Source organism: Bos javanicus, chromosome X, assembly GCF_032452875.1.
Source record: "Bos javanicus breed banteng chromosome X, ARS-OSU_banteng_1.0, whole genome shotgun sequence".
NCBI lineage: Eukaryota > Metazoa > Chordata > Mammalia > Artiodactyla > Bovidae > Bos > Bos javanicus.
Window position 1 is genome coordinate 135,423,469 of NC_083897.1, and position 16,955 is coordinate 135,440,423.

General features: G+C 40.3%; 2 protein-coding genes across 7 annotated transcripts in view; one reads left to right on the forward strand and one right to left on the reverse strand.

Moving 5' to 3' along the window:
• MOSPD2 (motile sperm domain containing 2) overlaps window positions 1-16,035 on the reverse strand; it is an 87,999-nt gene extending 71,964 nt beyond the window's left edge. For all 5 annotated transcript variants that reach the window (XM_061408127.1, XM_061408125.1, XM_061408126.1 and 2 more), the window contains exons 1-2: window positions 15,911-16,035; window positions 15,697-15,766 (exon numbers count right to left, since the gene is read on the reverse strand). In XM_061408127.1, the coding sequence (XP_061264111.1) occupies window positions 15,697-15,766; window positions 15,911-15,937 (97 nt within the window). In that variant the 5' untranslated portion in view covers window positions 15,938-16,035. The remainder of the gene's footprint in view (window positions 1-15,696; window positions 15,767-15,910) is intronic.
• A 93-nt stretch (window positions 16,036-16,128) lies between these two features.
• The window catches only part of FANCB (FA complementation group B), a 56,266-nt gene continuing 55,439 nt past the window's right edge, over window positions 16,129-16,955 (forward strand). For both annotated transcript variants that reach the window (XR_009734769.1, XM_061408122.1), the window contains exon 1: window positions 16,129-16,424. The gene's annotated coding sequence lies outside the window, so the exon portion shown is untranslated. The remainder of the gene's footprint in view (window positions 16,425-16,955) is intronic.

Here is a 16,955-nt window from a genome sequence, read left to right on the forward strand (position 1 = left end):
CACTGGACAACTTTCTCCAATGGACCAATATGGTGTTTTCCTTGAAATTACTGTCTGCCTTCAAGAAAATTTCTCCCCAAAACCCAAGTCTGAATAACCACAATTTACTTAACAGTTGTTCTTTCAAATAAAAAGGGTGGTCTATGAAAAATATGACTAATTTAGTTGGTAACTCAAATGCACAAAAGTATTTTATGAGTACTTCTCAATTTTGTTACCCAGAACACTTAAAGAACATGCACTCAAGGGTCAAGATTTAATAAAACTTATTGCTTCATCAGGGACTTTCTAAAATAACACTGACTTAAAAAAAAGTTTTAACTGAGTGTGCTGACAATGAAGACTATATTGGCCATTCACCTTGATTCAGGCTGAGGAGGCAACAGCTTTGCCTACCAATGCTTCCATGTAATCAGAGAAAATGAAAAATGCAATAGGCTTCTTAGCATCACTGTGAAAACAGCTCTGACCTCATGGGTTCCTGAAGAGCCCTTGGCATCTCCAAGGATCCAGAGACTAAACTCTGAGAACCACTTCCCCAGGAAAACATGTGGTAAGTGGTGAAAACTCAGAAAATTATTAGCTATACGCAGAAGAATCAAATATACTTGCCGTTATTATCATTATTCCTACCCCTGTTGGTATTATCACTACAGTGTCCCTTACCAAGAAATGCAAAGCTTACTGCTCCCAGAGAGCTTTTAGGAATGAAGATTTTTGCAACCAGAAATCTCCATTTAGATTAAGATGACTGTTATTAATAAAACATGTACTTAAACATATGAGATGCCTGCTGTTAGACATTATCCCTAGATAGAAAGAAATGGAAATAAGAGCGCTAGGAAAGAGAGAGCAAGAGAGGACTAGGGAGAAGGTTATGTGGGTGGAGGGAGAGAAGCAAGAGACAAGTGGGGGCAGAAGAGGACCAAGAAGGGGGCTAAGGTAAGGAGAGGGAGAGAAGGAAGGAGACAGAGAAACAGAAAACTGAGCATTCGAGGTAAGGAACACTTGACCTGGACCACAACACCAGGTGCGACATTGTTTACGACATCAGAGTTTGCTGCAACACAGCCCCCAGACATCTGAGCTGACGGGAGGCGAAGTACACAGCCCAAAACATGCTTCTCGGTATACTGATTATTTTGAGCTATTTTTAATAAACAGCAAATATAGGAAAAGCTCTAAAAGGTGAGCAGAAGTCATCCTTTTATATGAAAAAGTTATCCTTTTATAAGAAGTCATCCTTTTATAAGGGAAGTCTCCATTTGTAAGGATGCCGCCCTCTCTGTCATGGGAAGAGAAGAATGATGGGCAATCTCCTGAAACTCTTATCAACACAGAAGGTAAGGACTTAAATCTGCACAACCACACCCTTATTTACTGAGCTCTTCCTGGTCATCTCTAATAACTGGCTCCCCACCCCAACATTTTCTGTCTTTAGCTGGAGATGGTAGTGAAGGTGGTGGCTTGGGCCACTTTGGAGAGTGACTAAGTTCTCCTGGGTCCCTCTCAACGTATACAGGAGGTATACATGTTATTAAACGTGTTTGTTTTTCTCCTGTTCATCTGTCTTTTATCAACTTATGAGATCAGGTAAAAAACCTAGAAGGGTAGAAGGAACTTCCACAGAACCCTCAAGTGTTAGGGAGTTTTCTGAAAACCTGTCCCTTGATAAATCCAGATGTTACAGGGAAAAGCTAAAGATGTACACCCAGAAGGTATCTGAAGATATCAAAACACACAGGAAGATATCAAAACCTTCCCCACTCCCCACCTAAGACATCACTTTACCTCTCAGTAATTAAAGCACAGAGATAAAGAAGAGATCAGTCTCATACAGAGATATATGTGTACACTGTCTAATACCTCGTCCTTATTACTTTCATCTTGCTGAGGACCAGGGAAAACTGCATCACAAACCAATGCGAATCTCAAGTAGCAGACTTTTAAGCCTCATCCTTGCACTTGTTCAAAACAGCTCAAAGCTCATTTCTGGCCACTCCTCTGTTAGGAAACATTAATGAACTATTGCCACACTTACTACAGTTTACTGTCTCTTTCTACTATTTCTCCTTATATGAATTTTGCTCTATAAATTGGTCTTATATTTATACAGTATATCACCAAGCCAACTGGACACTCCTAATTTGTGGCTATGGTGATTAACCTCTGAGTCAGACAGGACTAACTGTTCCAGAGAAAAGATGACTCCTCTCAACTCTCTTTCTTCCCCCGCGTGCACATGCACACTTCCTTTGAGCTCTCTCACATACACACTTTTAAATGTTGCAAGATAAAGAGAATACAGTGCTTACTCATAAAATAGCAAATTCCATTATTAACTTTTCTCTCTCTTGCATTTGTTGGCTGGTAAATTACAAACCAGCCAGAAACTATGTTTTAAGGTTAACAAATATGAAAAAAAATTCATAGCCAGATTCAGGATATGGGACAGTGATGGAATCAGAAGACCCCTGATATTAACTATGTTCAGGGAGACTGAGCAAGTCACTCCAGGCCTGACGTTTTTTCTCTGTAAAATGGAGATAAGGTATGCCTTTTCAGTCTTATGAAGATCAAGGACACTTTGAAAACTTTTAACACAATACCAATGAATTTTTATTAACATAAGGTAGAATGCTACCCATGAACAGAAACCTAAATTCTAATTGACATATCAGTCAGTTGAGAAAATCTTGAAATTATATTGTAGTTATTATAAATGTGCCTAGAATTCATATAAAAGGTTAAAAAAATGCAACAGTATTTTGATAATGAAAAACAGAGAACAGTTATCAACTGGGTGTCATAATGTCAAAAAGCAGCAAATATACAACTCAAACATTTCAGTAGTGTGAAATCTCATGTGTGTGGGTGTGTGTGTGTATTTGGTCACTAAGTCACATCCAACTCTTTGTGACCCCCATGGACTGTAGCCCACCAGGCTCCAATGTCCATGGGATTCTCCAGTTAAGAATACTGGAGTGGGTTGCCATTTCCTTCTCCAGCAGATCTTCCTGACCCATCAAACCCGAGCCTCCTAAATTAGCAGGCAGATTCTTTACCACTGAGCCACCAGGGAAGCCCTTAAAACCTCTTAGCATCTGTTATTTCTCCAAGACTCTAAGCACTGATCCACTTAAAGTCCTGGTGGGGCCCTGGAAGAGCATTTGTACTAGATGGGCGATTTCTACTGGCTGGAGCCTGAATATGTCAACAATGGGAGTGATTAGGCTGAAATAACAAATATTCCCTTAAGGGCATCCTCTGCTGATTGGCCACAACCTACCCTGACAAGCAGGTGACTGTCTATGGTGGGATTAAGCCACTGGCCCTCCAGCAGCGATTCTCAAACTTTAGCAGCTATCACAGTCACCAGGAAGGCGTGTTAAAACAGGGTTGACTGGGGCCCTACCTCTAAATTCATGGGGCCCAGTAATTTGTGGGTGAGATCTCAGAATCTGCACTTGCAGCAAGTCCCTACAAAATGCTGCTGCTTCAGAGACCACACTTTGAAAACTCTGGGGCTACTACAGGGGTTGGCAAAATTGGTAAAGGGCCAGAGGATAAACATCGAAGGATCTTAGCCTCTGATGGCCACATATGGCCTCTGTTGCTGATTCTTTTTCTTTTTTTTTTTTAGCAACGCTTTACCAATAGAAAAACCATTCTGAGCTCAAGGGCTATTAAACACACACACGGGGACTTCCCTGGTGGTCCAGTGGATAAGAATCCACTTGGCAATGCAGGGCACACGGGTTCAGTCTCTCGCCTGGGAAAATTCCACATGCTGCAGAGCCAACTAAGCCCAAAAGCCACAACCACTGAAGTCTGCGCACCCTAGAGCCCACATGCTGGAACTCCTGAGCCTAAGCGCTGCAACTACTAAAGTCCGTGCACCCTACAGCCTGTGCTCTGCAAGACGAGAAGCCACCACAATGAGAAGCCTGCACACCACAACCAAGAGTAGCTTCCACTTGCTGCAACTAGAGAAAGCCTGGACACAGGAAAGAGAGCCAGCGCAACCAAAAATAATAAGACACAACAGAACTTTGCTGACTTCTGGTCTGTTGTAGAGAGGGGAGGGGCTTTCTGCTTCAGCTCCTATTCTTCAAGAACTGAGTTCATATGCTCAATATGTACAAGACATTATATCTTGGTGACTTACTTCTCTAGTTGGAGTCTTCTTTCAATGTTCTTTAATAACAATTCATTAGAAAGTTTAGAGATTTTTGTGTTGCTATCATGAGCCAATAATGACAAGACTTGAAAACCTTACACCTCTTATTTTCCTTGCCACATTGATAACTAGGTTGTTTTATATCCTGTAGAATTATATAAATAATATTGAAGATCATTGTCTTTTGCCTGACTTTCTGGGAATCATTTTGAAGTTTCACAATTAACCATGACTTTTGCTGCAGGATTTTTAGAAGAGTTAAGAAAACAAGTTACCTTGTTTGGTAAAAGTTTTGTTTGCTTTTCATAAAGGTGAATTACAGCCAATGTGGTTTCTGTCTTTATTGACATACACATTTTCCCCCATTTAATCTTGTTACTGCAAATATGTTTGTATTTGTTTCAACAAATATAGAAAAAAGAAAGAGAAAACAGATATGGCTAGCTAAAAAGGCAAGGAGAAAAGGGAGCGAAGAGGCACAAGAGATGAAAGACACTTCTCAATACTTGCCTTTCTAAATAGTTTTGGTGGTTGAACTGTGCCCATTAAAATTCCACTGAGAAGCATGTTGTGAACGTAGTAAGTTCCTCCCCTGCATTTTCTAATTATGAATTATCTTTACATTGCTGGGGCTAACAGAAGTGCTTGCATGGGCCTTATGCGTCTGTGTGCGCCTTTGTGGTGGTAGGACAGGGAGAGTGTAGAGGACTACGGCTACCAATCCAATTTCCTTTCACAGTCATTGATATATTCAGGCTTTTTACTTTTTATTGAGACAATTTTAGATGATTTTTCTTTTCTCTGGAAAGTTTTCCATGTAATCTAAGTTTTCTAACTTACTGCGCCAAAGCTTGCCATTATATCCTCTTTTATGGTGTTTAAAATCTCTGCCACAGCTATAATTCCATCTGCTTTTTGTTCCTAGTGGATGTTTTTGCCGTCTCCTTTTCTTCCCACTCAGTCATCCTAGGTTTGTCTATTTTACTAGTCCTTTCAAAAAGTCAGCTTAGGTTTATTACATCAACGATCTTTTTTCCTATACCATAATTATCTGCTCTTATTCCCTTCTACTTTCTCTATATTTACTCATGTTCATTTTTTAGTTTCTTGAATTCAATCTTTTTAGTTGATTTTTATTTGGGCCTTGATTCCTAAGAAATAAATGTAAAGACCACAGGCACCCTCTTGGTCAGCTTTAAGTATTTTGTAATTTCCACTGTGATATCCTCTTTACTCTCTGGGTTATTCAGCAGAAGAATTATGTGCATTGCTAGGAAGTTGTTAATCCATGGTTATTTAGAGGTGTTATTTTAATTTCCTAACATTCAATTTACTTTTAAGTACCTTTTGATTATGACTTCCCATACAGTTGCTTCCTGGGGTGAGACCATGGTCTGATCTAGTTGCTTTGGAATTTCTGAGACTTCCTTTGTGACTTAATATGTGGGGACTGTTTACAAAAGTTCTCAAAGCACAACTATATATTCTACATACAAAGTTACTAAATCATATTACATGGTCTGTAGATATGCAATAAGGACAAAAACTGATAAACTCTTAACATCTTTTCCTCTTACTGTGACCATGACAACTTTAAAAAGTTGACCTGGAAAATGTCAGAGCACAATTTAAGGAAATCGAAGTGTCTGTCTACCTACCTATTTTCTAAAGGCTTCCTCTCTTGGGGATAAAACATAATTCAGTAGTTATGAGGACTAATTTAAGATCACTCATCATATGTTAGCTCAAAAGAGAGCTAGGAACTGCAGATGCAAAGATGAACAAAGCCTGGGTCGATCCCTTGGATGGTTCATAATCGAGAGAGTTTATGTAAACTACCCAGGAGTGTAATTACACTTTAAAAGTGTAATTCCACCCTCCCTTTCCAGAGAGGGCAGTTGATAAGAAAAATTACAGTTTTATGTACTTTTACCCACAGAGGTTCCTTCTATTCACTACTTATCTTTCTGTCCCTGAAATTCTCCTCTCAGAGATCATCTATGATACTAAAGTTTCCTGGTTCTTCTACTTCTCTAACCACTTCCTCTCCCTCAGCCTAGTAAGGTGAAGACATTCCTCAAGGTTAACTGTGTAATTAAAAAGGCAGTAAAAATAAACACACTTTCAAAATTAAATTTACCACCAAGATCCCACCAAGAGAAAATCTAAAGATTATACTCAAGATGAAACAATAATGATACCAGATAAAAGATCTGAAACTTAAAAGAAATGATAAAGATATTGGCAAATATAAGGTATAAAAGCAAACACTAATATAAAACAACAGCAACAAATTGGAAGAGCAGTAATTTATGAGGAACCAAGTTAGAACTACACAATGACCATTTCTTTCAGGGAAGAGAAAAGAAGAAACACTCCTAACTGATTTTATGAAGCCTGAATAATTCTGACATCAAAGTCACACAGGAAAAATACAAGAAAGGAAATTTACAGACCAATTTTTGAATACAGATGCAAAATTTCCAAAGAAAATATCAGCTACTGAAAATGTCAACTGACTACAGCAAAATAAATATTTTTAAAACTGATTAATACAATAAACTATATTAACAGATTAAAAGAGAAAAACCAAGTGAACATTTTAGATACAATGTATTCAACAGATGAAGAAAATGCATTTAGTAAAATTCACCCCTTAATTGTGATGGGAACAAAACAATGAACAAAAACCAAACCTAGCAAAGGAGGAACAGAAGGAAACCTATTCATTCTGATAAAAGACATCTACAGAGATCTTGTTTGGGGCTATCTAGATCAGGAATAAGACAAGTAGGCTTTTATCACTGATTCAACAGTGTTCTTAAAAGTTCCAGCCAGTATAAAGCAAAAGTACTTAAAAGTTGTAAAAATCGTTAATGACAATTAGTTTTCTTTCTAAAAAGTTAGAAAGAAAACTGAAAGAAAACTATCATTATTTCAAGGTGATACTATAATCTACAAAGAAATTGCCAACTTATCTAGAGATAAATTCATTGAAATGAATAAGGTTCTTGAGTCCAATATTAATGTAAACAGTCAAACATACTTTCTATAAACCAGCAACAATCACGTAGAGAATACATTCTGAAGAGATACTCTTTAAAGCATCACAAAAATAAAACATATAAAGTATGTGGAAATAAACTGAATAAAAGTGGGTTAACCCTTATGGAGAAAATTATAAATCTTTCCATAAGGAAGAGTTTGGCTGATATGTATACCAAGTTCTCCAAAGATTTAACCATTGTTATGTCAAGTTTCCCAAAATTGATCTTCTGATTTAACACAATTCCACTCAAAATCCCCAAAGAGGTTCTTTTTTTTTTGCGGGGGGGGGGGGGGCGGATTGCAAAACCATAATAAACTGATTCTAAAATTTATACATAAGAACAAAGGGCCATCTGAAGAAGTTATTTTCATAAGCAGAAACCAAATGGCCCATAAAAATATGAAGAGATGCTCAATCTCACTTGTACTCAAAGAAATGCAAATTAAAACCACAATAAGATATTCTACCAATGGCATCAGATGGGAAAAAATAAAAAACAAAACACTAACAATGCCAGTTTTTAAGGTGTGGAAAAACAAGGACATTCAAAAACTGCTGGTTAAAATAAAAGCAGGTGAAATCACCTTGGAAACTAGATTATCTAGTAAAGTGGACTGAGAATCTATTCTACCACTCACACCCAGTTCACAGCTGGCTACAGAAGTTTTCAAACTTCTTGGTCTCTGGACCCCTTTTACACTGAGGGCTCTACATTCCATCCAAGGCAACAGAATAGGACTTCCCTGGTGGTCCAGTGGTTAACAATCCTCCTGCCAATGCGGGAGACATGGGTTCAATCCTGCTCTGGGAAGACCGCACATGCAGTGGTGCAACAAAGCCTGTGCACCACAACTACTGAAGCCCACGCGCCCCAGAGCCTGTGCTCTGCAATAAGAACCCCCTGCATGGTGACAAAGAGTAGCTCCACTCACCGCAACTAGAGAAAGCCTGCATGCAGTGGCCAAGGCCCAGCACAGTTTAAATTAAGCAATAATTTTTTTTACAGCAGCAGCAGGAGATTGTGGGGAGAATGGATACATGTATATGAATACCTGAGACCCTTTGCTGTTCACCTGAAACTATCACATTGTTTGTTAATCATATCACGTTCATGGACTGGAAGAATCAGTACCATGCAACTGACTATACTACCGAAGGCAATCTACCGATTGCAATCCCCATCAAGTTACCAATGGCATTTTTCACAGAACTTCTAGTTCTGTGAAAAATTTGTATGGAGACACAGAAGACACCAAACGGCCAAAGCAATCTTGAGAAAGAAAAATGGAATTGGAGGAATCAGGCTCTGACTTCAGACTGTACTACAAAGCTATAGTCATCAAAACACTATCGTACTGACACAAAAACAGAAATACAGATCAATGGAGTAGGACACAAAGCCTAGAAATAAACCCATGCACCTGGGGCCAACTAACCTATGACAAAGGAGGCAAGACTTCAATGTTGGAAAGAATCTCTTCAACAAATGGTGCTGGGAAAATCAGCCAGCCACACGTAAGAAAATGAAATCTGATCATTCTTAAACACAATACACAAAAATAAGCTCAAAATGTATTAAAGACCTAAATGTGAGAGCAGACACTATCAAACTCCTAGAGGAAAACATAGGCAGAACACACTGTGTCATAAATCCCAGAAATACTTTTTTTCAATCTGTCTCCCAGAATAATGAAAATAAAAATAAACAAATGGGACCTACTTAAACTCCAAAGCTTTTGCAAAGTGAAGGAAACAATTAATAAAACAAAAAGATAACCCAGTTCAGTCACTAAGTCATGTCCGACTCTTTGCGACCCCATGGACTGCAGCACGCCAGGCCTCCCTGTCCATCACCAACTCCTGGAATTCACTCAAACTCAGATCCACTGAGTCCGTGATGCCATCCAACCATCTCATCCTGCCGTCCCCTTCTCCTCCCATCTTCAATCTTTTCCAGCATCAGGGTCTTTTCCAATGAGTCTGTTCTTTGAATCGGGTAGCCAAAGTGTTGGAGCTTCAGCATCAGTCCTTCCAATGAATATTCAGGACTGATCTCCTTTAGGATGGACTGGTTGGATCTCCTTGCAGTCCAAGGGACTCTCAAGAGTCTTCTCCAACACCACAGTTCAAAAGCATCAAGTCTTCTAACCCAGAGATTAGGAGAAAATATTTGCAAATGATGTGACTGACAAGGGATTAGTCTCCAAAATTTACAAACAGCTCATGATGTTTAATATAATCAAAACAATCCAATCAAAAAATGAGCAGAAGACCTAAAGAGACATTTCCCCAAAGAAGATACACAGATGGCCAAGAGGCACATGAAAAGATGTTCAACATCACTAATTTTTAGAGAAATGGGAATAAAAACTACAATGAGGTATCATCTCACACCACTCAAGATGGCTATCATCAAAAAATCCAAACAACAAATGTGAGAGGGGATATGGAGAGAAGGGAACCTTCCTACATTGTTGGTAGGAACGTTAAGTTTCTACAAGCGTTATGGAGAACAGTATGGAAGTTCCTTAAAAAACTAAGAATGGAGCTACCATATCACCCTGCAATCCCATTCCTGGGCATATTCAGAGAAAAACATGATCTGAAAGGATACATGCACCACAGTGTTCAGCGCAGCACTGCTTACAATAGCCAAGACACGGAAGGAACCTAAGTGTCCACTGACAGAGGAATACGTAAGGAAGATGCAGCACATATACACAATGGAATATTACCCAGCCATAAAAGAGAGTGAAATAACACCATTTGTAGCAACATGAATAGACCCAGAGTCACACTGAGTTACCTCACACAAGAAGAAAAACCCCATGACATCCCTTAATATGTGGAATTTAAAAAGAAATGATACAAATGAACTTATTGACAAAACAGAAACAGACTCACAGACTTAGAGAATGAACTTATGGTTGCCGGGGGGAAAGATGAGGTTAAGGGATGGCTAGGAGTTTGGGAATGACAAGTACAAACTGTTATATTTAAAACGGACAACCAATAAGGTCCAACTGTATAGCACAGGGAACTCTGCTCAGTGTTATGCAGCAGCTGGGATGACAGGGGAGTTTGGGGGAAAATGGATACATGTATATGTATGGCTGAGTCCCTTTGCTGTACATCTGAAACTATTACAACATTGTAAATCAACTATACTTCAATATAAAATAATGTTTCAAAAAATAACTGAGGCCTCTAAAGACTTTTTTGTTTCTGTGGGTTATATTTACTGGTAGTTACTACATTAGGTATCGTAACTGAGAAAAATTTAAATATAACCACACATAAGCACTTTATTCTATCATCTGTTAGAGTAATATCATCACATGCCATGTAACCTCTGGGAAACCCCACTGTGTGCTTGTGAGAGAATGTCAGTGAAAAAGGAAAATGATGTCTTAGTGTTATTATGGAAATAGTTTGGACTCTGAAGCTCTTTGAAATCATCTCAAGAAACTATAGTTCCTAGACCAATTTTGAGAACCACTGCTCTAGACAAAGTCTAGGCATCAGATACATTTAGGAATGTTTATAGCAGCATTGTACATAGTAGTAAAATCTAGAAAGAACCCCAAATTCATCAGTTGGTATTTCCATTCTGTGAACTGTTGATACACCACGACTGTAAAAAGGAATCAGCTACAGTAAGAATGACTCTTGAGCAAAGAGATGAGCACAGATGCAAATCATGGAGAAATATATTCAGCTTTTATTTCAAGCTCAAAAAAGAGGCAAACTTAATAAAGCAGTGGTGAGGAATACATCACAGGTGGCAAAGCTAATGAAAAGCAAGAGATTGCTGCTGCTGCTAAGTCACTTCAGTCGTGTCCAACTCTGTGCGACCCCACAGACGGCAGCCCACCAGGCTCCCCCGTCCCTGGGATTCTCCAGGCAAGAACACTGGAGTGGGTTGCCATTTCCTTCTCCAATGCATGAAAGTGAAAAGTGAAAGTGAAGTCGCTCAGTCCCTTAGCAACCCCATGGACCGCAGCCTTCCAGGCTCCTCCATCCATGGGATTTTCCAGGTAAGAGTACTGGAGTGGGGTGCCATTGCCTTCTCTAAAGCAAGAGGCTGGGTAACAGCAAATGCAGGATAGGCAACTACCGTGTGAATGGCAGAGTTGGGGGATACACAGAAAGTTCTGAGTAGCGAGTATATGGGTGTTTATGTTTTATACATTTTATATGTAAAATACATTTCAAAATTAAGAAATAAGAGACCAACACAAAACAACAGCACTAGAAAAAGTTACTGAATAAGAGACAATTATTTAACGTAACAGCAATGGAAGAAACCACAGAGGAATGGGTAATTTTGAATACATTCATTCAAAAAATGAAAAAAAGTCAGAGTGACAAACAAGAAAAGGCCAAACCAATTTTAAAAGCCACACACTAATGAAAAAAAGAATTTTAAACTACAAATGGATATAAATACATGAAGTTTATTCTCACTAGTAATCAAATGCAAATTAAAACCAAGAAAAAAGCATTAAGAAACGATCCTAATCTGGGTAAGGCTATAGTGACCTTAACACTTTCCTATGTAATAGTGGGAATTAAGCTTGGTGCAATTTATATGGAGGAGAATTAAGCACACATGTCAAGTATCCTAAACTATTCACTCTTCAATAATTCTACTTCTAGACATGACTCTTCCGGAAACAATCTGAACTACTGCACAAAATATTAACAAACAAAAAAAAAGGGGAAAGAATCTAAATGTCCAAAAGAGGCTATTTCAGATAAAAGAAAATTCTCTTTTATTTACATAACTGAATATTAAGTAATGTTAAATGTTGGTTACTTCCTAATATGGGGAAATAAAATCATGGCAATAAAAAATAGAACACAGAAAACTACATACAGAATGATCTTTTAAGTGTTTGTTTTAATGTATAGAAAAAAGTTCGTTCACTGTTAGAAGAGCTGTATCTCTGTATGATAAGTTTATGGGAGATCCTCTGGACTGTTTTTGGTATAACACAAATTTATTTAAATAAATTCACATACTTGTAGAATCAGATAACAAGCCTAAAATAATAAAACCCACAAACCTCAGTTGCGTACAAATGTATTGCTTCAGTGGCCATGGATCTCCACGCTATACGCCCACTGTTTTTGGTCAGGTGTGCTCCTTAAGGATCATCAAAGTGGACTTCCTCTGGCTTCTGAAACATGCCCCATACCTTCTCACTTAAGCAGCTCAACCTGGACTATCTGATCCACCTGGATCACATTCGCTATCTGGCTGGCCGAGTTCTAACATCTCCCAAAGTTCTTGAGAAATACCGCCTTTTCTGAGAAGGTTTTTCCAACTCTGTGCTAACTCAGTCACCCAAATTAGATGTGATTTTTCCTGGTCTTGGACTCCTACAGAAATGATTTTAGCATTCCTATTCCTCTGGACAGCATTTGCCTTTAACATTTCTGTCTAAACACCTTTACTAGATTGTAGTAGTTCAGGAAGGGGCTCTATCTCTAATATTGGCAAACTGCTTCCCAGAATGAAACAGGAACTGAATATATTTTTGTCACAAGAGACTAGTCTCTTGCCCTGGCCACAAGAAGGAGGAAGAGAGAGTGGGACTCAGCATGAAATTTCTCAGAGAAACAATGAGGGATAAAAAGGACAATTAGCAGTGCTACAACAATTACGACCTTCAAATTTGTTCTTTTAGCAGCCAGAAATCTATCCATAATTGGTAATAATTTCTGTGGAAACAAAAACATGCTTGGAATTTCCAAGAACCCACCCCCAAAAGAGCTGTTGGAGTTCAGCCAGTGTATAAACTGATACACTGCAGATAATATTTTCCTTTAGGAAAAACATGTTTGCTTAAGTCTGCCTAAAGCCACTTCTGAAACAAAATATTGTTAATGGTGAGAGAAAAGGGAGAATCAAAGAGGAAGGAGGAAAGTGGTTGTTCTCAACATCTCGCTAACTTCTAAAAAGTAAACTTGAAAGGGAGAACACGGACAAATCATAAAACCCTTTGTGCCAGTTTCCCATTCTACCTTTACCCAACGCTCTATTTCACGAAACAACTGAAACTTTAAGGGGAGAAAGTCTCAAGAATTTTTCTTTTCCTTACCAATGCAAGTCTTTAAATTAATTAAATCAGTATTTGCCATGGCTGTGCAGATAACTCATTCACACATACCCAGGTGTGACAAAACCCTCCTTATACTTAATGCCAGACAGTGCTTTACTTTGAAATAACACTGGTCTTTATGAGACATTTTGTGAAGACTGCTCTTTGCCAGATTTTTGTGGGGGAGAGGAGACAGGACAGCCCTTCATACAGACTTGGACTCATCTTCATATGTATATGTATATTTATATTTAAGTGTTGCTATATTCAGTCAATGACTATGTATTGAGAACTGTGCTAAGTCTACAGAGGGGAATCAGACCCTGCCCTCATGGCCCACAGGTTGCCCCAGACCCACATTTTACTGAAGGAAATGAACAATAATAAGTCAACAAATAAACGAGGGAGGTTACAGGTGATGATAACCATAAAGGAGACAAGACAGGGAGGCCATTTAATAACCAGAGTTATAGGTTATGATAAGAACTGTAATGGAGACAAGACAGGGAGGCCATTTAATAAACAGCAAAGGTCTCTCAGATACGTTTAAACCAAGATGGAAAAGCAGAACCTAGCTATGCTTGGTGGAGTCTTCCAGACAGAGAAATGGAAAGGTCCTGAGATGGAAACAGACTCAAGTCAGTTTGAAGGGCATAAAAGAAGCTGGTCACACTATTTTGTGGGTCACATCTGTAGGTTATGATGTTAATTTTGTGCATCAGTGTACCAGGGAGTCATAGGTTTTCAACGTAAGTATTCTTTAATGAACTGTCGCTTCAGTGATGTGTATGAGTGTGTAGTAGACTGCAATATATAATACATTTCTTATTGTGGGCAGTGGTGAAATCTGCACTGAGCAAGAAAAGTAGTAACATGAGGATGGTGTTGCAGGCCACCAAAAATAACTGAGATTTTTTTTTTTTTCCTAAACACAGTAGAACGGTAATAGAGGGTTTTAAGCTGAGGAGGGCCATGATCTAATTAGATATGCCAGTGTTGCCAAAAGACTACTACAGTGAATTCAGAAGACCTATTTGAGCAAATTATTTACTCTCTCCAGAGTTCACTTTCTTCATTGTAAAAATGAGAAGGTTGGACGGAGATGACCTTTAAGATTTTATCTATTACTAAATTCTCCTGGCTGTATCCTGCTTCCTCCCTTGGGCCTAAGTAAACAACTATTGGTGAGTACTAGCACATTAGGTCAAGTTCTGGGTTACTTCACAATATTATAAACTATACAGCTAAGAATTATGTTTCCCTAGAAATCAATTTTGGAATTATCTCTTTACTGGAACCAGTTATCTCATTGGGCTGAAAGTGAATTAAATGCTTTTGCAACTCTCCGGTACAAGATTTGGGGTGTGAGGAAAATTGACAGGGAGGGATGAAAAGATTTACTGATCAGGTTATTCAGAACACATTTCTTTATTTGTTCTAGGTTATTACTGACATACAAGCTAGTGCCATCTAAAGTTGCAGGGAACCCTCAGCACTGAAGTCAAGATGTAGAAGCTGAACTTCTTCCATGTAACCAAAAAGGCTACTGCGGAAAACTACTTACTGAGAGCCTACTATATGCTAACCCCATGCTACACAGTTTGCTATACATATTTTCATTTAATCCTCCTAGTTAGTCAAACTTCACAAATATGGAATCAGGGGCTCAGAAAAGACAAGCAAGCTATTAAGAGGCAGGGTCAGGACTGGTCTTTAGTCTGTACTTAAATTATCCTGAAGGATTTTGAAAATTACTGTACAGGTATTAAATCATCAGTTAAATATTGGACAACTCCAGTTATCTGTGACATATGGACAGAGAGGTTCACCCAATAAATCAATTTGGGACGCACAGGTACTTTGCTAGGTACAGTGTGAGATGAAAAGAACCTGCTCCAGCACAGGGGGGCCTACTTCGCGGGCACCTGCTGGGTTGTATAAAGTGGAATTAGGCAAACTAACCTAGGGATTCAGATACCCAATTAAGCACACGTGAATAGTATTTCGGCAATTTCCAGGTTCATTTTCTCGGTTGTTGTTCCTGACAGGTCACCAGAGGAACGGCGTCACCTGAGCTGAGGGCCTAACAAGTGTCCTGAAAGTTCCATAAACTCGAGATACTCGAAACACGAATTTCTAACTCACATTAACCCTTTAGGAAGCAAGAGACACGTCACTTGCCCAACTGGAGCAGTATCCTTGCCATATTAAGGAGAGAAAACCTAGAAAACGTAGAAGGCATGGTCCTCGTGAGGATCGAAATGGTACCTATCGGCTTCCACAGAGACCAAGCAAACATCTCAGCAAAGTTGGGGCCGCTCATGGCATACCTGCCTCAACACCAAGATCGCGGTACCCACCTGTCACATACTCAGCTTCAAACCTCCGTCGAACCTCAGAGATGAGCCTGGCTTTATTCTGGGCTTGATACTAGAAGAGAGAAACGAAGGGACGCTTAGACGTTACAGGCACCATCTCACTTCCCCTCAGCCCAGCCCACCTGCACCTGGGCGTGCGGCCCCCTCGCCTCAGAGGCGGCTTCGGGGTCCGGCAGTGATCTGGTCAGCTCCTCACCTCGGCGATAGTCGCGGTCGTGGACATGATCAGAGTTGGCGTCGCTCCTTTCCACAGCTGCGGTCCGAATATCTCAGCACTGGGCAAGCTGGCCAGGAGGTAAAGAGGGAAGGGCGGGAGGTGGAGGCGGTCGCGTGACAACGGAAGGAAGGCGGAAGCGTCGCCACGCCGCCCAATCTGGTGTGTCCGCTCGGGTCTGGAGGCGGGACCAGGCCCTTAACCTGGCTTTCCATTCGCTTCGCGTTCGGGCCCCGTCCCCGACGTCCTGAACTGCGGACCCTCCCCCGCCAGCCCGCGAATCTCGGGCTCTTCCCTTGCAGAGATCCGCCCCTGCGAGCTCCGCCTGCCATTCACTTTTACAATATTCCCCGGAGGCCCCGCCTCCTCAGGCTCCCATGGCAACCGAGTTCTGGCTGGATGGGCAGGCTCCGCCTCCTCTGCGCTGGACGCAGCCTCCGGCCTGGACCTCCCAAGATGCAGCGCGAAGGCGGGAGGTTTGGAGCTGCAGGACACTGTACGTATTTTTGGCGTTGCTGCTGCTGGGTTGTTGCTATTGTGCTGAGCAAGGGTCTCACGCGTAGAGGTAGGGCTGGCGGCTTGTTCCCTGACCCGACCTTCGCCGAGAGGTAGCGGGGCTGGGCTTGGCTCCCCTAGTCCCATTATTGCGGAAGACCGGTTAGGAAGTAGGCATCCCCAGGCCTGTGCACCTCTTTCTCTGGAATGACAACTAGATTATTCCTAGTGCTTTCTCTGTTTGGGAATTACTTCACTTGCAACTTTCTTCACTTCTGCAGCATCTTTCTCACTTGGAGTGTGAGGTACTTAACAAAGGATTTAACTTTGAAATTTTTGAAACAGTTATGTAAAGTTTAAAGATACAAAGCGTCTTCAGTTCAGTTCAGTCGCTCGGTTGGTCGTGTTCGACTCCTTGCGACCCATGGACTGCAGCACGCCAGGCCTCCCTGGCCATCACCAACTCCCGGAGTTCACTCAAACTCAGATCCACTGAGTTGGTGATGCCATCCAACCATCTCATGCTCTGTCG